At 41.0% G+C, this 24018-nt stretch overlaps 1 protein-coding gene across 1 annotated transcript; it reads right to left on the reverse strand.

Annotated features, from left to right (window-relative positions):
• Positions 1 to 550: 550 nt before the first annotated feature.
• On the reverse strand, positions 551 to 22888 carry snx15 (sorting nexin 15). Its single transcript, XM_079579641.1, has 7 exons — positions 22579 to 22888; positions 21919 to 22075; positions 20779 to 20894; positions 19321 to 19585; positions 7192 to 7353; positions 4362 to 4559; positions 551 to 741 (listed from the first exon to the last, which is right to left on the reverse strand). The coding sequence occupies exons 1-7, from the start codon at positions 22675 to 22677 to the stop codon at positions 629 to 631; spliced, it is 1110 nt and encodes a 369-aa protein (XP_079435767.1). The 5' UTR covers positions 22678 to 22888; the 3' UTR covers positions 551 to 628.
• Positions 22889 to 24018: the final 1130 nt, after the last annotated feature.

The raw sequence follows: 24018 nt of genomic DNA on the forward strand, positions 1-24018 counted from the left end.
CATCTCGTGACCCCCCGTGAGGTCCTGACCCCCACTTTGGAAACCCCTGCCTTATGGAGCAACAATCTGAAACATACAGCTGACTTGCTAGTCCAAGCTCAACCTCCATCTTTAAGATCGTCAATGGCTTCATTTCTGAGCAAACTTATTGGCAAATTGTACTAAGACTTAGAGGTGAATGTGGGAGCAAACATTTGATCAAAATCAAGTAAGACTTAAATGACAATAACAAAATGAATGGTATAATAGAAGAATGAGGAACGAACGTGAGAGTAGAAAAGTGTTTGGTTAAATGTCTGATTAGCGTTTTAGTTTAATGTGGTTAGACAGAGAAAATGACGTTCGTTCCTTCCATCAAAGGAATGGTGCCTCCGCCTCTAGCTGACTTGTTCCATCATTATGATCCGCTTTGTGTTTATTGTAATGTTTTGAATGTATTAGTATTCGAATTTCCAAGGGTTAGTCCAGTATGTCGACTGAGTCTGATTGGCGTAAACATCTCTGTGTCTACGTCCAATAATCAGACAATATTGGGACAAGAAGTCAAAGTCAGGCTACTCTGTGCATGGAAACTGCTCGTATTTGGACTTTTTCAGGTTGTTGATCCTCAAAAGTAAGAGGGGGCGTGTCAAGTATGAGCGTCACTGGGCGCCGAGTGCATGTCTACCAGCATTTCCACGTGCTTTAGATACAGGGCAGTCCTCCTCATCACCGCCTCCCGACGTACAGGGTCTGGGTCACCTGCATGAGCACATGAACACACACACACACACACACACACACACACACACACACACACACACATGAACACACACACACACATGAACACAGACACACACATGAACACACACACACACACGCACGCACGCACGCACGCGCGCACACACACACACACACACACACACACACACACACACATTCTCAAGTCAGTCAACATGTACGGCTGAGAAAACTCGGGACAAGTAGTTTTGAAATCATCAGTTCTTATAATCTTATTATCACTTCTGGAGCCTCCTCTTCTCTCTAAGTTATTAGTCTGAAGTTAGATTTAATTTATGTCCTGGTAAAATAGTCATGTATCAAAATCACAATATACATAAGCATTATAAAAAATTCTGGCACATAGTGGGTGAGATTAAACAAAAACAAAAGAGTTAACTTCGTGATACAATAGCCACATTTGGCCGAAATGCTCGCCTATTCTTTCTGAAAAACAAAGATAAAAACAAAAGTGTTCCCAAAGGATGGTGAAAGACTGTTGTGGAGCAGAGGGAGCGGAGGGAGCTGAGCAGGAGGAAGAGGAAGGACCAGTGCATAACACCACGCTCTGAAACAGGGATAAACCCGGGAGGCGCTGCACTGTAGCCTCAGCTTAGCCAAGCATTTCTCAGGAACCGCGGCACGTAGAATGAAACGGTTTTCAACTACTGAGAGCTTAGAGTGGGGGTCGGCAGCCCGCAGCTCCGGAGCCGCATGTGTGGCTCTTTGCCCCACTGGTGCAGCCACGAGTATATGCCCAAAGTGGGAGCTGGCACGACCATTACTATAACTAGTAATAGTCTGTTGTGAAATACTTAGATCATATCAACAGGCGACGAGTGCGGTGAAGCAGGAGCAGAGAACGTCAGGGGGTTGGGGGAGGCACAAAACCTGGGCTGTGTCCGTAACCATCAAATTATAGCCTCTAACACTAGCAACTAATCCTTGTTAGATCTCTGTGCAGTTGGTGAACTACAGCTTCAGCAACATTATGTCCAATTCGACCTCCTTACCCAGGGGAAGGGGAAGTGACATCACCAACAGCTGTTTTTCTTCTTCTTTAAAGGGGCTTGATGGAAGTTAGCCATTTTATGCTCACTACTGCCACCTCAGGCCATACGTCTAACTGCACCTTCTATATTAAGCTCGTGTTCGGTAGCCTGATAAACCACACCCACCTTTCTACGTGAAAGAAGGTGGGTGTGGCCACACACAGTAAACAAGTTGCTGATTGGCGGCTAGGGCCTACCCGAACCAAGAACAGAGAAATGACAAGGTTACGTCACTTGCTGCACCACTATGTTGTCAGTTCAATTGACATTAACATTAGCCAAAACTAATCATGGATGAAGTAGTCGAGGATTTTGCCTCTCGTTCTCCGCGCGAGTTTATATTCACTTCATATCTTTCTAATTGAAAAAATATATATAAATAATAAACAATATTTTTTAAATTAGACTACGGCTGTCGTCACGTCGTGGGGCGTGACGCCCACTTAAACCGCTCCAATTGCTCCGTGACCAGACTAATTCCCTGCGTGGAATGGACAGGGAAGAGTATGGCAGAGCCAGGCAACGTGTTCGGACCCAAAGTAACACCTTTTTGAGTGACAGAGGCAGTTGTGGTGAACAGGTCTGGGCTCATTCTACACCTTAGGACATTGTTGGAACATGTAGGGGGAGGAAAATACATTATTTTCACATTTTTAAACTCCATATAGTCCCTCTAAAGTTATTGGTGGAGTGCAGGCCAAACAACAGCGCATGCTGCCACCTACTGTATTCACCTTATTCTGGAAGTTCGCGTGGGCGCCGCCATGAATTGTGCCCGCCCCTTTTCTCCTATCTGTTAACATGGGGCTGGAGAAGTCCAGATAAAATCACTCACTACACAAAAACAAAGCTGTTTTCAGGCCGCACAGACGGCACAAACGGTGCAGTGTTGACTTGTTGGTGCAAATGAACATTTTACACAAATCAATCTGCTAAAATCAGATTTGAACGGTGAACTCTTTCCCTCGTTCTCCGCTTAATGAACGGGCTTCGCACTCTACCGGCAGTGCCAGGACAACGGAAGTGCTGAGACAAAGCAAAAAGAGTGAAAAGTGGGCGGGGCGGAATAAGGTGAATAGTGTCCAACAACAACAACACAGTGTCCAAACAAAGACCTTTACGGAGAAAAAGTTTGGCTTGTGCAGAATCTTTATTTATTTATTTATTATTTTTATTATTAAATGTGCACCTGCCAACAGTGGTTGCGCATGAATCACTCGGGGGTGGTGGTTTATGTGATGGCACATAGCTCCTAATCGCCTGTAAGGGACCACCAGAGGTCACTATCAGTGTTAATTTTGACAACATATTTTAATTTAGTTTTAGTCTTTTGACAAAAATGTAATTCGATTTTAGTCTAGTTTTAGTCAAAAAAATATCTTCAATTTTAGTCTAGTTTTAGTCGACTAAAATTGCAAGTAAATTTAGCTGACTTTGCATTGATATTATTCACTATAATCATATTTAATGTTGTTCTTCTGCTTCATGGAGCTGCTCCACATGAACAAAGCTCAGAGCTGATCCTTTGGCAGTGAATTTACATGATCTGAGGCTCTTTCAGACGGTGAATAGAAGTTTGGATGATTTTAGTCTCTCCCTTTCATTTTTTAGTCTTATTTTAGTCGACTAAAATATCTGGACATTTTAGCCATAGTTTTAGTCTCATGAAAAACGTTTATTTAGTTTTAGTCCAATTTTAGTCGTCAAAAATATCACTTTGACTAAAATTAAGACTAAACATTTTAGTCGACGAAATTAACACTGGTCACGATGATAAAGTGGCTATGATAGTTTGCATTGAGGCTCCTGCCCCTAACTCCTTCCTCACTGACAGACCAATTCGGACGCTTCTTGTCATGGTGGACGCTGACGCACATCCGGTTTGGCGTAAGACCTCTTACCAATTTACTGGTTAGAATGCTGGTAGAATTAATTACATAAAAATAACAAAACATAATTAATAATTTGAATAAATATTCTGAATTTACTGGTATATTTCTAAACAGATCAACATTAATATTAATCAGTGTGTTAGATCGTTTGAACGTTAAAACTATTTGGTTTGAAATGGTCCGAAATGGCTCTTCGAATGTTCAAGATCTAGACCTCTGGCCTAGACCAAGAGTCTCACCTTTCAAATGAACCATAGCATGTGTCCTTAGCTACGACATAGAACATGCTGTGGTGCTACAGATAATATGAAAAATGGTCTGCATTGTTGGCACTCTACAGCTAAATCCCAAAAATAGCACGTTACTCAGTGTGTAAAAAATTTAATAATGGGCAATTCTTTTTCAAATTGCGTTTGCTTGTAGCTCCTCAAAAACATGTTTGTTCCCTCAAAGAGCTACAGGCAATATTCATGTTTACTGATTGAAACCTGAACTGTAGAAATAAATGTTTAATTACAGGCTATTTGGGAGATGAGAGCCTCATTGGCACTTTGGCACGTGCCGCTATTCCTTTTGCACGTGAGCAAACACTTCTTAAATGACCCCCTTAGTTCATCCGTCTCATTTCCCAAGGACCTTACATTCCCCACCATTTTACCTTGGACTCCCGTGATGAGGATATCCACCGCTGTCCTGTACTTGGCAATAGCAGCACTGAAGTCTCTCTCTCTCTCCTTTTGTAGCGCTGCAGTGAGCTCTGAGGATGCTGTGGACAGGTAATCAGCGCCCCCTGCTGTCAAACTGTCAGATGGCAGGCTGAACAGCTCCGAGTGGTCATTGGATGCATTAAAGTGACCTGAAAACAAGAAGAGAGTATTAAATGACTTTGAACATTCTATAGATAGACAGATAGATAGACTCATGGTCGACATCAAAAGACAAACAGATAAAAACAATGAAACCTCTAAACTTTCAAGAGGCAGCCATCCCAATGTTTCCACAGCTGCGAGGTGTAAAACAGCACTGCACACAATACTGGACAACAAAACAATCACTATATTTTTGGAATCATTCAGGCGACATAAAAACTTAAACATCAGGTTTCTCAAGACAGCTTGCAAAGTGTTCGCTCGATTTGACACAAAGAGTTCAGTGGCACTTGTCCATCGGGCCTTTTTTAATAAAATTCTCCAAGCATCATTGTATGCAACTGTAAGTTTTGGGAAACTGGACTTTTTAAAATTCACCCACAAATGTGTGTTGTACAGAGGAGAGCAGTAGGCTCGAAACAGAGCCAATTTCACCTGTGCAGAGCAGAAGGATGGGTACAACATCCGGCACTGACGGTACATGTCCTCATCATCTGTTAAATGGTCAGTTATGATGTGACCGAGGTACTTGACAACATCGCACACAGTCAAGATGTTGAGCTTAAAGTCAGGAAACTTCAGTGATCTGTCCTCCTTTGTCTGACAGATCATAATTACACATTTAATGGAGTTGTATTTCACACCCTGCTGTTCCCCGTACACAGAGCACACATTTAAAACTGCTGGAGACTGGCTGAACTATAGGGCTAAACACACCAGGTGGTCCTGCATATATTAAATGATTAATTAAAGCACCACCAACCATACAACCAGTTCTGCACATATTCAACTGCCTGAACAGGTCATTCATAAAAAAATTAAAGACCATAGGGGACAGCAAACTGCCCTGTCTCACACCATTACAAATCTGAAATGGTTCAGACACACATCTGTCCCATTTGACCTGCAGAGTCTGATGGGCATACCAGTAAGAAAGACATTGAATTCGATATTTAGGCACAGCTGATTGACACAATTTCTTAAACAATTTCCTGTGAGGCACACGATCAGATGCCTTAGAGGGATCTAAAACACACGTAAACACAGGGGAATTTTTACTTCTATAATTACACAATGATTCTTTCAGTGAATAAATACACATATTAGCTCCATGATTTGCTTTGATAGAGTTGGTAAATAAATAGCAGAGTGGAACAGCAGAAAATGTTAGAATAGATTTCAATCTGGGTGAAGTGTAAAACTATTAAGTCTTCTGTAATTGTTACAAGCTGGAAATATTGCATCTAAAAATCACCAAAATGCTTGCATGTATCATATTAAATGGTTCTGCACCCCGACCCCCATCTTTATACAGTCCCCATTTTACAATATATCAGGAGCTTTCGGAGCACAATGATCCACCCGGTTAGTGCTTGTGCTTCACAGCTAGAAGGTCCGGGTTCGATTCCCACCAAGGACGGGGCCTTTCTGTGTAGAGTTTGCATGTTCTCCCCGTGTCTGCGTAGGTTTCCTCCGGGTACTCCGGTTTCCCCTACCACTAAAAACATGTACAATAGGCCAGGATGTATGAGAGTGTGTTTGAGAGTGCGCATGGGGGACGACGGATGAAAATTAGCCTAAGGCTACAATCCGGTGTGGCTTGTTCATTAACTTGCACTGTCCCAACCAAATAAACCATAAATAAAATAAATGAAACTGTGGAATGATATGGTAATAATGTACTGTCTCACAATGCTGTAGTCTGTGTTGTTTTCTGCTGTGCTGTTTCAGGATATGCTCATGAATTAGATTAGCCTTGGTATAGGAAAAAAAGCATGAATTGTTCAAGTACTGGTTTCAGGGAAGGAAAATGAAGAGTAACCAGCCTGATTGAAATGACAATGTAAAATGTACCTCCAAAAATGTAAAGGATATTACATTTTTAGGCCAAATAAAAATGATGTGTGTGAGTGTATTTCTTACAAAAAAATCAAAAATAAGGAATGCCATTTGGGTCAACGCCTTTCAGAAACGGCTTTGTCCATGTCTGCGTGTGCTACACACACACGGCTGGGATGAACCGAGATAAGAACAGGGGGAACCAAACTGTGAAACGACCCAATACTCCACATCTGAAATGATTTGCATTTTACAAGCTACACAGCTACAGCTACTTTGTGGCCATACCGCCTTTGCTCTGCCCAATCCCGTCAGACCTTGGAAGCTCAGCAGGGAAGGGCCTGGTCGGTACTTGGATGGGAGACCGTTTGGTAACACCAGGAAGCCTAGCGAATGTAATGCGTGAATGAGTGTGTGGTGGTGGTCGGAGGGGCCGATGGCGCAGACTGGTTGCCTTGCTTCCGTCAGTCTACCCCAGGGCAGCTGTGGCTACAATAGTAGCTTTCCACCACCGAGTATGGAGTGAACGAATAGTGCAATGTAAAGCGTCTTTGAGTGTCCAGAAAAGCGCGATATAAAACCAATGCATTATTATTATAATTATTACAGAGCTACAGATAATAATCATTTGCTTTTGCTGAAAGGAAATTATGTCCAAAAGCAGAGATTGAAGGCGGAGATGTCAGAGCTGAAGGTCTGTGGGAATTTTCGCATAAGCTGAAGTTTACAAAACTCGATTCATGAATGTTGTATTTCTACAAATGTGTATTATTATAATACCTTGTTTAAAGTAAGGGTCAAATGCAGCCAAGTCATTTTCAGACAGTAGGGGCGGAACGTCATCTTCAGCATGTGGAGTCTGCTCTTCTACCACAGATTCAAAAAGTGAGTTCAACTCCTCCTGCGACTCCTGTAAATCCTGGATTCGGATCGGTGATGGAACTGGAAAGAGATAAGGAGCATAACAAGTTAAAAACAAAACGCAAGGTCTGAACACCAACTTTTCGAGTGCCTTTAAACATGGCTGTCGGAACCATTCAGTGTGGATGGGACTTTGAAAAGTGGTTGTTTAGTCCCCTCAACTTTTCAATGACTTTACATTATGTAAAGCTTAGACCAAGCCTATTCAGTTGGCAGCCTGGGGGGCAGTTCCTGCCTGCCAAACAATTAAATCTGGCCTGCGACTCATTTTCCATAAAAAGTTATATTTTTTGGCATTATCCGGGCCACTTTCGTGTCGCTCCGTGGCACATTCAAATGAAAACATGGCTCTGTAAAAAGTTGTAAAACGGCTGGCGTAAGAAAACAGGAGGCTTATTGCTGGACGGACAGATTTTACCAAACCGAAGCCAATCGTGCATTGTGTTTTTGGACTTTTGCTCAGATTATTGCTTGAGGGAGCAGTGTGTTTCCCTGTCTTTATCATTACAAAGGGCCTGACCAGCGACTTCAAGGTAAGGGACAGTTGTTGATGTGTTTGTAAATCGATGATGGAGCTGATGGCGAGAGAGTTTTGGGAACCAAACACTGACAGCCAGAGTGTTCAACCGCTCAACGAACTCACTGAATATCAGAATTACCAGGTAAATATGACTTCATTTGATCTGCATTCGTGAGCAATGTGAAGATACAAGCACAGAGATGCTTTCTTTCCGATGGTAGGGGTAATTAACGGGTAAAGCGTGGCTGAAGCTGAATAAATGAGGATGCAAACATGATTGCGCTACCTCATAAGAACACTTAATTCACAGAGCTTTTCATAAAGCACCCTGTCTGGACAGTAGAACAGCGGCTCCACAGTTGCTTGGTAAGCCCTCGCTCAGCTGTGAGGAGGTGTGCTCATGTTTTCTTGGCTCAGTTGGTTCAGACCTCATCAAGTCCTCACATCTTTGGCCCGATTTCCCTGCTGACTTAGTCCTAGTGTAGTCAGGGGGGATCAGGAGGGCACTCATTTCATCAGCCCCTTGAGCCAGCGGTGCACTAACAACGGAAAGGATATGCATAAGTAAAATCAAGGTACCTCCTCCTCCATGCAGGGAGAGAGCGTCAAAGTTGTGAGGACATACAGATATCTGGGGGTGTTGCTGAATGAAAAACTTTTTTCCACATTTCACTAGTTTTACTGGTCCAAATTTTAGTTCGGTATTGGCCCCTCTTTATTACCAACTTTTAGGGTGTAAATAAATTGCTTATTTTTTTGTGGGAAGGTTCTATATCCTAGCCTGGCTAACGCCAGACTAAAATCACAAGTGATATTTAGTCTGGGGACCACCAATTCATTTTCTCGTAGGAGAGGTGTGGTTTACGATCGTCCATAGTCGTTTATTGGCCGCTACGAATGTCTCTCATGCGTCTGCACGTAACCACAGCCAATCGTATCATTGTATCCGATGACGTATGACGTACCCGCTGTAAACTTTCGAGCTAAACTATTTAGAACACGGACTAAAGCTTGATCGAAAAATAGCGTCGCGTCTGCTGCTGTCATGTTTGATCCGTTAATAAACTTTTTTTTTTTTAAATCCGTAAATAAACTACAAGCTTCCGTATGTCGAATAGCGCATCATCATCTTGCCGTCCCTCCTCGTTCTGTGATTGGTTCCCAAATCCATGCGAAAATTTTGGCCACGGTCCCCAGGACCTAGCCAGGTTATCTATATCCTGCTTTACTCTGGCTTTTTGAAATACAATGTTTTATCATTTAGAACAATGTATTTGTATGAAAGGCAAGTTATTTGGGAATAAAGACTCCCTCCTGGGAGGGGAGGAAAATGGTTTGTTAACATAGTGCACTTTTAATCCAGAATTGTGTCCTAGTAAAGAAAACAGTGTGTAGCATTTTAGCTGATGTGTAGTGTGTCAATGACAATGGCCCTCATTTATCAAACTTGCGTACAATGAAATCATGGTGTAAATGAGGTGTACGGAAAAAATGTACTTACTCAAATCCTACACCAAGTCAGGAGGTGGTGTACATGACACACCAATCTTAAAAACTAAACCGTTTTCAACAGCATGAATTGCATTGCCACATCGCATATTATCCTCATTAGTGATTTAAACATGAAACAAGGATGATTCAATGTTGCGCTGCATCGACATGCTCCTCCACCCCACGGGCCGAGTGCAGAGGCTCAGCCCGGACCAGAAATTTTAGTTCGGCGTTGGCCCCTCTTTATTACCAACTTTTGGGGTGTAAATAAATTGCTATATCCTAGCCTAGAACGGGCACTAGAACAGGCATCTCAGACACGCGGCACAAGGGCCAACTGCAGCCCTCGGGGTCATTTTTTACCGAGATGATTTCTTATTTATATTATACGTGGCCCGCCGGTAAATAGCATTAAACACGTTAGAACTACATTTCCCATAAGGCACCGTGTGGCAGTGTCAATGCCGCTTATTTCAACAAAGAAACGGACCAAAAGCAGCGGACTGTGAGAGAGGAGCCTCTGAAACAGGTGGGAGAAACTTTAGTTGTTCAACTAAACATGTGCTGGAAAAGTTACACCTCTGCAGCAGGACAAAAAGCCCCTTTACTATCTTTACCTTTATGACATTGCAAAGTGAACACATCATAATTGGCATTTAAAAGCGTCACAACAGTAAAGTGAAGAGCCTTTTCTCTCCATCTCTCTTTCAGAGCAACATTGTGTGCTCTGACAAGCACATCATGTCAATTAATTTAATCTTTATTACGGACACATGTGCGACCACATGATCCATAGTTAAATTAAAAATAGAGAATATGGAAATGTATTAAAATGCTGCAAATAATTATAGCAACATTGAAAAAACATAAGCCCCCCCCATCCATTCTCTAACTGTATGTCACAAAAAGGCCTGAGGTCAATGACTCCACATTATTTACATAATAATAATAATAATAATAATAATAATAACCCTCTGAACCCTCAGTTTGAGCTTCTGAACTCTAGGAGGCGATACAGAGTCCCACTGGCTAAAAAGGCTGTGTTTAAGAAATCTTTTGTCCCCTGTGCTGTGGGAATTCTGAATGAAGCAGCGTCCTGAATACAATTGCCACAGAAAAGAACTGTTCTTATATATGTGTTTTTATTTTTTTATTGGGCATGTTTGTATTGTCCACAGTCTTGTATTTCTGTGTGTCGGTGAGATGAATTTCTACCTCGGTAGACAATAAAATTCTATTCTATTCTATTCTATTCTATTCTATTCTATTCTATTCTATTCTATTCTATTCTATTCTATTCTATTCTATTCTATTCTATTCTATTCTATTCTATAATAATAATAGTAACTAGAAATGCAATGGCTGCGCCATTGCGATTGACTGCGGAATTGCGGGAAGCGAATGCAGAAATTGCATAACTGTTCAAATTGCATAAATTGCTTAATTTGCATAATCTAATTTGCATAAACTGGTAAAATGCATAAAATGTCATGTTGCATAAACTGTTTAAACTGCATAAAGTGGTAAAATGCATGAATGGGTTAATTTGCATAAATTATGTAAATTGCATAAACTCTTTAAAATTCATAAATCCTAAATGGCATAAACTCTTAAGTTGCATAAACACTTTAAAATGCATTAACTGGTTAAATCCCATAAAGTGGTTAATTTGCATAAATTGTTAATATTGCATAAACTTTTATATTCCATAAACTGGTCAAACTGTTGAAATGGCCTCAGTGCTTGATTGGCAGAAGCACAAATGGCTGAAAGTCCTGGAGTCTCCCCATTGGCTGGATTCCCACATACACACCAATGCAAAAATTTCAAACTCCCGTATAAAAAAAATGGAAAACTGCAGAAGGCCAATTTTTTCTCAAAACCCACAAGTTGCATAAGCTGAACATGCACAAAGTGCAGAAATTGCATAAAATGCAGAAAAAAGTGCAGAAAAGCATGGATTTGCGGCAGCCCCATTATAAGTCAATGGGAAAAATCTCCGACATTTTGGCCGATTGCGGAAAAACCATAAGTTGCAGAAGTCCCAAAAGTAATAGCACCCTTCTCCTCAACATGCGGAACATTTTGATGCATAACTTGCATAAATTGCACAAAGCATGAAGGTGCTGAAAGCTCTAGAAAATCGGGAAAAAGATGGAAGAGGAATAATAATAAAGAACATGAAAACCAATAATTGACTGCGGAAGAATTCCGCAGTCAATCAACTAGAAATGCCATTGCGATTGACTGCGGAAATGCGGGAAGCGAATGCAGAAATTGCATAAACTGTTCAAATTGCATAAATTGCTTAATTTGCATAATCTAATTTGCATAAACTGGTAAAATACATAAAATGTCATGTTGCATAAACTGTATAAACTGCATAAAGTGGTAAAATGCATGAATGGGTTAATTTGCATAAATTATGTAAATTGCATAAACGCTTTAAAATTCATAAATCCTAAATGGCATAAACTCTTAAGTTGCATAAACTGTTTAAAATGCATAAACTGGTTAAATCCCATAAAGTGGTTACTTTGCATAAATTGTTAATATTGCATAAACTTTTATATTCCATAAACTGGTCAAACTGTTGAAATGGCCTCAGTGCTTGATTGGCAGAAGCTGCACAAATGGCTGAAAGGCCTGGAGTCTCCCCATTGGCTGGATTCCCCCATACACACCAATGCAAAAATTTCAAACTCTCGTATAAAAAAACTGGCAGAAGCTGAACATGCACAAAGTGCAGAAATTGCATAAAATGCAGAAAAAAGTGCAGAAAAGCATGGATTTGCGGCAGCCCCATTATAAGTCAATGGGAAAAATCTCCGACATTTTGGCCGATTGCGGAAAAACCGTAAGTTGCAGAAGTCCCAAAAGTAATAGCACCCTTCTCCTCAACATGCGGAACATTTTGATGCATAACTTGCATAAATTGCACAAAGCATGAAGGTGCTGAAAGCTCTAGAAAATCGGGAAAAAGATGGAAGAGGAATAATAACTAGAAATGCAATGGCTGCGCCATTGCGATTGATTGCGGAATTGCGGGAAGCGAATGCAGAAATTGCATAACTGTTCAAATTGCATAAATTGCTTAATTTGCATAATCGAATTTGCATAAACGGTATAAACTGCATAAAGTGGTAAAATGCATGAATGGGTTAATTTGCATAAATTATGTAAATTGCATAAACTCTTTAAAATGCATAAATCCTAAATGGCATAAACTCTTAAGTTGCATAAACGGTTTAAAATGCATAAAGTGGTTAATTTGCATAAATTGTTAATATTGCATCAACTTTTATATTCCATAAACTGGTCAAACTGTTGAAATGGCCTCAGTGCTTGATTGGCAGAAGCACAAATGGCTGAAAGGCCTGGAGTTTCCCCATTGGCTGGATTCCCACATACACACCAATGCAAAAATTTCAAACTCTCGTATAAAAAAACTGGAAAACTGCAGAAGGCCATTTTTTTCTCAAAACACACAAGTTGCAGAAGCTGAACATGCACAAAGTGCAGAAATTGCATAAAATGCAGAAAAAAGTGCAGAAAAGCATGGATTTGCAGCAGCCCCATTATAAGTCAATGGGAAAAATCTCCGACATTTCGGCCGATTGCGGAAAAAACGTAAGTTGCAGAAGTCCCAAAAGTAATAGCACCCTTCTCCTCAACATGCGGAACGTTTTGATGCATAACTTGCATAAATTGCACAAAGCATGAAGGTGCTGAAAGCTGGAGAAAATCGGGAAAAAGATGGAAGAGGAATAATAATAAAGAACATGAAAACCAATAATTGACTGCGGAAGAATTCCGCAGTCAAGGCACTTCCGTTGTCCAGACACTTCCGAGCGAGCGCTAAGCCGTTCATTTAAACAGAGAACGAGTGAAAATATTCTCAGCTCAAATCTAATGTTTAGTCGATTGATTTGTGTAAAATGTCCAATGTTTGCAGTCAACACTGCACCGTTTCTCAGCGCTGCCGAAAAACGGCTTTGTTTTCGTGTAATGACTGATTTTATGTGGACTTCTCCAGTGGTTAAATCCCATAAAGTGGTTAATTTGCATAAATTATTAATATTGGTAAATGGTCTCAACTTTTATGGCACTTTTCAACCTACATTAGGCACTCAAAGCGCTTTACAGCAAGGATCCACTCACCCATTCATACTCTCATTCACACACCAATGTACGCAGACACTGGGGGCAATGTGGGTGAAGTGTCTTGCCCAAGGACACAACGACAATGTGCACTTTCAGGAGGTGGGATTCAAACCCCTGACCTTCCGATCATGAGACGACCCTCTCTACCATCTGTACCACTGTCGCCCCTTTACAGTTTATTGCATAAACTGTTCAAATTGCATACATTGGTTACATGCGAAAATCTCTATTAAATTGCATTATATTGCTTTAAAATGCATAAACTGGTTAATTTGCATAATCTATTTTGCATAAACTGGTAAAATGCATAAAATGTCATGTTGCATAAACTGTATAAACTGCATAAAATGGTAAAATGCATGAATGGGTTAACTTGCATAAATTATGTAAATTGCATAAGCTCTTTAAAATTCATAAATCCTAAATGGCATAAACTCTTAAGTTGCATAAACGCTTTAAAATGCATAAAGTGGTTAATTTAATTTAATTTAAAAAAACTGGAAAAAAACTGGAAAACTGCAGAAGGCCAATTTTTTCTCAAAACCCACAAGTTGCAGAAGCTGAACATGCACAAAGTGCAGAAATTGCATAAAATGCAGAAAAAAGTGCAGAAAAGCATGGATTTGCGGCAGCCCCATTATAAGTCAATGGGAAAAATCTCCGACATTTCGGCCGATTGCGGAAAAACCGTAAGTTGCAGAAGTCCCAAAAGTAATAGCACCCTTCTCCTCAACATGCGGAACATTTTGATGCATAACTTGCATAAATTGCACAAAGCATGAAGGTGCTGAAAGCTCTAGAAAATCGGGAAAAAGATGGAAGAGGAATAATAACTAGAAATGCAATGGCTGCGCCATTGCGATTGATTGCGGAATTGCGGGAAGCGAATGCAGAAATTGCATAAACTGTTCAAATTGCATAAATTGCTTAATTTGCATAATCGAATTTGCATAAACGGTATAAACTGCATAAAGTGGTAAAATGCATGAATGGGTTAATTTGCATAAATTATGTAAATTGCATAAACTCTTTAAAATGCATAAATCCTAAATGGCATAAACTCTTAAGTTGCATAAACGGTTTAAAATGCATAAAGTGGTTAATTTGCATAAATTGTTAATATTGCATCAACTTTTATATTCCATAAACTGGTCAAACTGTTGAAATGGCCTCAGTGCTTGATTGGCAGAAGCACAAATGGCTGAAAGGCCTGGAGTCTCCCCATTGGCTGGATTCCCACATACACACCAATGCAAAAATTTCAAACTCTCGTATAAAAAAACTGGAAAACTGCAGAAGGCCATTTTTTTCTCAAAACACACAAGTTGCAGAAGCTGAACATGCACAAAGTGCAGAAATTGCATAAAATGCAGAAAAAAGTGCAGAAAAGCATGGATTTGCAGCAGCCCCATTATAAGTCAATGGGAAAAATCTCCGACATTTCGGCCGATTGCGGAAAAAACGTAAGTTGCAGAAGTCCCAAAAGTAATAGCACCCTTCTCCTCAACATGCGGAACGTTTTGATGCATAACTTGCATAAATTGCACAAAGCATGAAGGTGCTGAAAGCTGGAGAAAATCGGGAAAAAGATGGAAGAGGAATAATAATAAAGAACATGAAAACCAATAATTGACTGCGGAAGAATTCTGCAGTCAATCAATAAAGAACATGAAAACCAATAATTGACTGCGGAAGAATTCCGCAGTCAAGGCACTTCCGTTGTCCAGACACTTCCGAGCGAGCGCGAAGCCCGTTCATTTAAACAGAGAACGAGTGAAAATATTCTCAGCTCAAATCTAATGTTTAGTCGATTGATTTGTGTAAAATGTCCAATGTTTGCAGTCAACACTGCACCGTTTCTCAGCGCTGCCGAAAAACGGCTTTGTTTTCGTGTAATGACTGATTTTATGTGGACTTCTCCAGTGGTTAAATCCCATAAAGGGGTAATTTGCATAAATTATTAATATTGGTAAATGGTCTCAACTTTTATGGCACTTTTCAACCTACATTAGGCACTCAAAGCGCTTTACAGCAAGGATCCACTCACCCATTCATACTCTCATTCACACACCAATGTACGCAGACACTGGGGGCAATGTGGGTGAAGTGTCTTGCCCAAGGACACAACGACAATGTGCACTTTCAGGAGGTGGGATTCAAACCCCTGACCTTCCGATCATGAGACGACCCTCTCTACCATCTGTACCACTGTCGCCCCTTTACAGTTTATTGCATAAACTGTTCAAATTGCATACATTGGTTATTATAAGTCAATGGGAAAAATCTCCGACATTTCGGCCGATTGCGGAAAAAACGTAAGTTGCAGAAGTCCCAAAAGTAATAGCACCCTTCTCCTCAACATGCGGAACATTTTGATGCATAACTTGCATAAATTGCACAAAGCATGAAGGTGCTGAAAGCTCTAGAAAATCGGGAAAAAGATGGAAGAGGAATAATAATAAAGAACATGAAAACCAATAATTGACTGCGGAAGAATTCCGGTGAGTGAGGTGAGGTGAGTCTCACTGAGCTGATCTCAGACACAGAGTCTATAAAATGGCATTTGGAGAGTGTCCAAGTCGACACATTCATTGATGTATTTATTATATGACAGGGTCATTGAAAATAAACACAGTACAAAACAAGTTTGTAGCTGATGCTTTTTGCTGGTGCTCATTATCAGCTCCAGTCCGTGATTGGGCCTTTTTCTACCCTAAATTAAAATGACTGGTAGATTTGTTGCACATTTTGCATTTCTTTCTAAATAGGCTAACAGACAGAAACTGGTCCTGACTCCTGAAAGATCATTAACTGATGCCCTGAACCAATTTTAACTGAACCAAAATGAGATTAATTACAAAAACACTAATAGTCTAAGTCTGTAATTTCAAATCTAGAAGCTCGGCAAAGCTTAACAATGTGCAGATAGTTAATGTACAGTCTATTTTACGGTATATTATAGCAAACAATAAAAGTTTCTTAATCATAATTGACTTAATAAAAAAGGCTTCGTCTGTTGCGGCCCCCGACCAACACTGGGTTTGCATTTTTGGCCCCCGCTCCAAATGAGCTCGAGACCCCTGCTCTAGAACCTGCAAGTCAGAGACGCTTATATTTTTGTATTTATGTTTTCTTTCTTGTTTTTAACAAAATACCGTTGCATACGCAAATTTTGTGTGGATTCCCCATCTCACACCCGCGGCCGCTGCCGTGTACCAGGACACCGGGGTCTGCGTGCCGTGAGGCCATGCCTCGAGGCCATGTCATGTGTTCTGGCTGGTTTGAGTCTGTGGACCACATTCTGTGCTCGTGAGTAGCCCGGGCGTCAAACAAATCTTTCGACATCTCCACAGGGGTTAGGTCCGGGTTTGAGCACAGGGTCTGGTAACCGTGCGCTCTCCTGTTGTCAGGGGAATGAAGCTCGTCCCGTCGTAGGGCTGTCTTTGGTCCAGACGGGTTGGTTAGGTTCCGGTCGGCTGTCAGCTCTCCGCGCACCTGTTTCCTCCCAGAAGAAGGCTCTGCTCAGGCCGAAAGACGTATAGTCCTGCCGCGCTCCAGTGCTGAGTCCACGGAGCTGTCAGCTGGTTCAGATCATGGTCCATAGTCTGCTCTGACTGCAGCGTTATATCCACGCTTTTTAATGTGGTCTATTTCTATACCCTTTTTTTTTTTTTTTAGGCCTACAGCTTATTTAATAAAAGTCACTTTTTATTATTAGCCTATTTTTTTTTCCCCCCTTTTTTTTATTTCGCAAATGTGATCTTGGATTGGCTATAAGGTTAATGTGGGTTACTAACAGATTCTTTAATTTTCCTCATGCGCAAAAATATCATATCTGTTGTGTTAAAAACAATTATTCATCATTTCCTTTTTTGCCGTGTTTCGTGCGTGCGTAAGATACGTGGTTGCGGCCTCCTCATACATGAATATTTTTGGGGGCGTTTCATTCAAATGATGCTAGGATTTCTCCGTGGCATTTACCATCAGATTCTCTTGCATACGGCAAGATCTGAGCGGAAAGCACAGGGTCATAAATGTCACGCGCACTCTGGCGTATATCGCAAATACACCTACACCATTTTTATACGCAATGTTGATAAATGAGGGCCAATGTCTTAACAACTGAGGAAAAACAATGAGAGCCACATACTATTACAGTTCAAATACGGTTCATGGACAACCCAGTTCATTCTGTACAGTACACATCAAAAGTTTGGAAACGCTTTTTTATGTATTGTTTTTTTTTTATTTCAAGACTTTTACATTGTGGATTCTCACTGACGGCATTCATTTATGGGTCAGTCCATCTCAGTTCACCCGATGAGTTAAACCTCACCCTCTCCAATTTTTGCAATTTGGTATATATGTAATTCATGGCCAGAAAAGCCAAAATTTTAAATTTCAAACTAATCGGACCAACAGTTTTCGAGATATTGCATTTTCATTTTTTCACATTTTCGCGAAAAAGGGCATTCAAATTGCTGGAACTCAGCAACCACAGGTCCGATTTTCAAAAAACAGGTATGTCTGTAAAGGGGAGACCACGAGGAATCTAAATGTGACATTTTTCATGTATTTTGGTATTTCTTAGGTGGATGACCTTTGTTCCTATATTTGGCCTTGAAATTGACACTGTGGGACATGCCCAACCACTCCGACGCCAGTAGGAAAAATGTTGCCCTATGTAAACCTGGCTAACGCCGTGCTGCTGTGTGCGCTCGAATAATTTCGAACTGCACAGCACCCTGGGGACCATGGCCGAAATTTTCTCATGGATTTGGGAGCCAATCACAGAACGAGGAAGGACGGCAAGATGATGATATATGGAAGCTTGTAGTTTATTTACGGATTAAAAAAAAAAAAAGTTTATTAACGGATCAAACATGACAGCAGCAGACGCGACGGTGTTTTTCGATCAAGCTTTAGTCCGTGTTCTAAATAGTTTAGCTCGAAAGTTTACAGCGGGTACGTCATACGTCATTGGATAGGATGATACGATTGGCTGTGGTTACGTGCAGACACATGATAGACATTCGTAGCGCCCAATAAACGGCTATGGACGATCGTAAACCACACCTCTCCTACGAGAAAATGAATTGGTGGTCCCCAGACTAAATATCACTTGTGATTTTAGTCTGGCGTATGTGTCAACTACAACATATAAAAAAACTGGAGGGGTTTTCTTTTTCATTTTCATGCAATACCAGGTGGAAGTTGACATACCCACTCCTCCAGACATACATTCACTGTCCGTTCTGTACAATTCCATTAATTTATATACACAGTAACTCAGATTGATTTATTCCAAGACATAATGTCAATCGCAAACAAAAAGTCAATGAAAATTTCACAGATGTCTCAGCCTCCTGTTCACTTTTTTTTCCTGATTTCTACTCTCTCTTTCTGTTCCTTGAGGAACAGTTTCGTACACAGGGCCATTGGGAAGCTGAACTCCCTTAAGGCCTTAAATTTGTATTCTTGAATTTTAGACTTTTTAACACTTTTTAAGACCCCGCGGATACCCTGTGCCATGTTTGATGACTGTGTAAAGAATATCAATCTCTTCCATGTGCCAGTGGATGAGGTGGTTAGTTGTGAAGCTGAACTCAAGCCTAGATTCAACTTGGCTACGACCATCAAAGGAACATTGCAGTTCCATCGTTTCATCCCTGTTTCAATGACAGAGATGCATGTCTACAACTCCTACAACTTTTGACGTGTTCTGTAAATTGAAAGTTTCCGAAAAGTGCTTGGCAATGGGAGTCACATGTAAAAACAGATGTGGTTAGCATAGCAGAGAATGTTATTCAGACCTCTGTCGTCCAGCTCGGTGTCACTTGGCTGCTCTTCAGAAGATGCCCTCATCTCAGAGAAGGCCTCCGTAGCCACCTCAGGTTCACCGAGCTCCAAGTCCAGGTTGTTGCCTAGATCCTGGGGTAAGGTTGGAGCTTCCCGGCCCATTTCTTCTTCAGCAGGCTGACAGTCGGAAGCACGCCGTTTGGGAAGAGGGATGAGTGGTGCAGGCAGTGGCCCATGGGCATCTACAGACGGGTCAAGAGGACGCGACACCTCCCCACCCTACAACACAAAACCCAAGTGTCTACACAAGCTGCCACTCCACTGTGCATCATTGTTTAATCCTTACTTATAATTAATCCAGAAGTGTGCAACACATTTAAGACCACAGGCTCAGGATAAGTGATAAAATCTAAAAATGCTCAGTTCTGGGAAAAACATTTGTCCGTTTGTGGTTAATAAACGGACAAATGTCCGTTTATTAACATGAACATTTGGTTAATAATGTCCTTTGTTTTGTATACAGACAAAACAAAGTTTTGTAAGTATACACTGTAAGTGACTGTGACATTGCTGAATTGGAAATCGGAATATTGGAATGCAAACTGGAAAAAGAGACAAACAATTGGCAAGAAAGTTTTATATTAAAAAAATATTTCAAGAGACATAATTAGAGTGGAACAATGCTAAAAATGCTGATGTGAATTATTGGTATCTACATTTAGAGTAGATACATATTTTAACATAATTTAGCTCAATTTATAATATATGGGGTAAATGCTCAAGATACCCTGTATCTGATGTCCCCAGTCATTTGCACTTGCAAAGTTTAAAGCGTTAAATAATGCTGTGTGTGTGTAAAAGATGATCTCAAATGCCAGAAATATAATACGTCTCCTTTAATGTGTTATATGGAGCTGCTTTCCCAGCACCAGCAATGCCAAGAGCACTTGCAGCCTCCCTTTCACAACTGCTCATGTTCAGCCGACAGGGGCCTAAAGCTTTCTGAAAGGCCAGATTTTGGGCATATTACGGTATTTATCTGCTATTTTAACATCATGGACTTCTCCTACCTGTAAATGTTTTGTATCGCTCAAAAACTAACTTTTATGACCCAGCCGAGCTTTGTTCTAGACCTGCTCTGGCTTCCCACCTCGCTGGTTGGCCAGATTCCATCACATAGTGCGAGCTGTAGCGAGCACGCTTCAGCTCTCGCAAGAGGGCCAAAAGTGTAGCTTTGTAACACAGAAGTCAAGATTTTTTGTCCATAAGCGCAGTGAGGACAGGCCATTGAAATACACTGCCATCTTGGATAGATGTTGTTGGTACTTCATAGGAAAACAGAAAACCAGTGTTATCAGCCTACACGTATCGGTTTTGTAACCACCACGGAATTGTGATATTCAGTTGCGATGACCCCTGAAGCCACACTTCACAGTAACTGCCTGGTCTCTCACACAGCAAATTTGTCTTACTCTGAAGAAGTCTTTGAGTTGTGGGCTGTTGTACAGAGCAGGAATGGTTGTTGTGAACTGGAACATGGCCTCAGCAGCTCTCCTCCGGTCCTCGATGACAGATTCATCAAACCGTCCTGAAGCAGAAGTAAAACAGATGGGTTAGACAACTTATCGCAGAACGAGAGGCAAGATTAAACACAATTGAATCCAAATTGCATGAGGACTGGATAAAGTAAGAAAATCTCTACGGCCTGCAAGACCATTTGACCAGGCTCCTCGAGGCATTTTTCATATTCAACATAGTATATAGATCAAGGTCATGTGATTGTAAGTGACTGATTTGATTGACAAGTGCTGTATCATGGCGATCACTAAGAAAAGGAAGGTGAATCTTGAATACCACGAAGTGAAAGGCAAGCCAGTGTGCCTAGTATGTGGTGAGGAGCCCCTCACAGTGATGAAGAAGGCAAATCTCCAGCTCGATTACACCTCAAACAATAGGCCAGGATGAATGATGTGTGTGGGTGAATGTATGGTGGTGGTCAGAGGGACCATTGGCGCAGACGTGTGCAGTCGCGACAGTGCTTCTGTCAGTCTCCCCCAGGGGAAACTGAAGCTACAAACGTAGTTTACCATCACCAAGTATGGAGTAAATGTTGCTGCTCAAATATAAGGCATGTTAAATGCAAAATGGTTAAAATTATTCTATGGACACAAACATTTATATGGTTAGTCTGGCGTTATAAGTGATTTGCCTCAGGTGCTCTGTGGAGTGCGTAAGACTGTTTTTAGTGCAGTGTAGCTGATACCACAGAAATGCGCTAGCCTAGCACAAGCCTAGCGCCACGAAACTCTTCAAATATAAGAACTGCATGAATTACAAAAAAAAATATCTCCAGAAATCAGCAACACTCTGGATAAGTAGGAAATGAGGCTCCATGTCAAAAATCCTGAAATATCCCTTTAACCTACAGTCTTTTTATAATCGTGGTAATCGTAAAAACGGTTATTATTGACAAAAACATTCCCATCCCTACCCATCATTTATGGTTAGATATGTGCAGCACATACACGGCACACGATATGACACTTACCAGTAAAGAAAAAGGTGTTTTTGTAAAAACTTAAATATATTAAGTATAATTCCAAGTGCATTACCAAAGACTTGTGCACGGGGAAAAGGTGGAAACTCCTCTTCTCTTCTGAACAAGTTTCTGTGAGTGAAGGCCAACTCCCCATGGAGCTTCTTTAGCTCGGAAAATCTCCTCCAGACCACCACCTCCTTCACATCTTCAGGATGACTTTTTGACACAAACTACACAGAAAGGCACATCAAAAGTAATATCTGTTAATAATAAAATATTTATAACGGTGCAATATATGCAATATTTTCTTTAGAAGCAGTTTGGACTAAAAATAGGGATGAAAAAATAACTGTTCTGAATGGATTTATTTTAAGTCCATTTCAATGCGTTACGTTCCATTAAATGAAAAATAAAAAAAAAGAAGCGTTTGGTTTTTCATCAAATTGTGTCAAAACATGAATTTGCTAGATTAGGACCAAAACAATCCTTTCAAGTTACTATGCGTTTTGTTTTGGCTCTGTCAGCAAACTATTGATATATATCGCATGTCTCCCCTCTTTCCATCGTAGCCAAAGTGAAGGGTCTAAATTCGCGGATGTCCATAACAAACTTTGTTTTGCGAACAGTGCCAATGCAGTGCAGATAACTGACAACAAAAAGGAAACGCATTAGCACTCAGATGCAGGAAGTCTCATAATGATAATAATGAAGTAGGCACAGCGTCCAGACCCACCCTGGCGGTGATCTTGTACTCCGTGTGGCCCTTCTCGTGAGTGCGGGAGTCGCTGACGGTGAAGAAGCGGTAATGTTCCTCCTTCTGTTTGCGTGACATGTCCTCACCATAGATCTGCGATGGTCCTTGAGCGTTTCACTAACATGAAGAATGATTACTTTACATGAACAGCAGCGCAGCAGAGAAGAACTTTCATCCCCAACAACATATAATATTAGATTCAATTATAATAGATCCATGATCCATGCCAACAACCAAACTGCCATGGATCTATCACAAAACAACACCAGCCAAGGGCGCTTCCGGGTCGGTGACGTACCTGAACGTCATTACGCACTGAGCCGTGTTTTTTTTTTTTTTTTTTACTTACGTCATGAATCGCCAGGAAAGGCAGGTTTATTTATACCGCAGCAGCCTATGCAATTTTAGCATATTCAATTCAAAATAGTTGTCTAAAAGGTATTACTCTTTCTGGCAGAGCAATAAGGTTAAGTCAACTAGCTGATGCCAGATAAAGTCTGGCTAAATGCACTGTCCCCTCTCAGCAGAGCTTTGCTTTCGCTCTGATCTGGAGTCAGACTGAGCCTCCGTAAATATCTGCTGCCAGAAGGAGAGACTGTCCCTGAATCAGTTTTACAGTTGGCATTATCCTCCTGCCAGCCACCTCATAGGTGAGGCCTATGTTGTCATGTCATGCGTGTGTGTAATGTGAAAAATGGGACAGTGCATGAGCCTGTGTTGTAGTTTGGGGAGGTGATGATATGAGCCATATTTTGCGCAGGTGCTACAGCGCTATTGATATATTTATAGTGTATGATATATTGGTTTTGAGAATCTGGCAACCCTGAGTCCCACCCACTCCTGGTCACATGTCGGGTCCGACACAAAAAAATCCCATGTATTTTTAGCACTGACTTTTCAAAAACATCAACTATTTGTTGAGATTAACATCACGGCGCCGGCTAATCTGCTATAACTCGCGGACATGAAACGTACAAGGTAAAATTGAAGATTTGTCTAAAGCGTTATAAACTGAAAAATTATAAAAGTAATTATGTCATATTATCAAGTATTGTTTGTTTCTTTTAAAGTACCCGCGCAAGTGTCGGTAGTTAGCACATAGCTGATTAGCCGGCGTCGTTCCATTAAACTCTTAATAATTGACTTTTTTGAAAAGTCAACGCTACAAATGAAGCCTCGGCGTTAATTCAGCCTGGGAGACTAATTTCAGCATCACATACCTCCAGCCAATGACCGCTTCAGAGAGGGCCACACCTCCACCTCAGCCGTCAGTGTAAGAGGCGCACCTCTGTAGCAGCCAATCATCGCCCTCGGTCTCGCTTTTAAGCCCCGGCAATCATGGTTTGTTTGCTTCCCAGCTGCGCTGTGACCCGCCTCCACCCCATCTCCGCCTCTTCCATCCACGGCTTCTACCTGCTG

Source organism: Gobius niger (assembly GCF_951799975.1).
Source record: "Gobius niger genome assembly, chromosome: 21".
In the NCBI taxonomy this organism is placed as follows: Eukaryota; Metazoa; Chordata; class Actinopteri; order Gobiiformes; family Gobiidae; genus Gobius; species Gobius niger.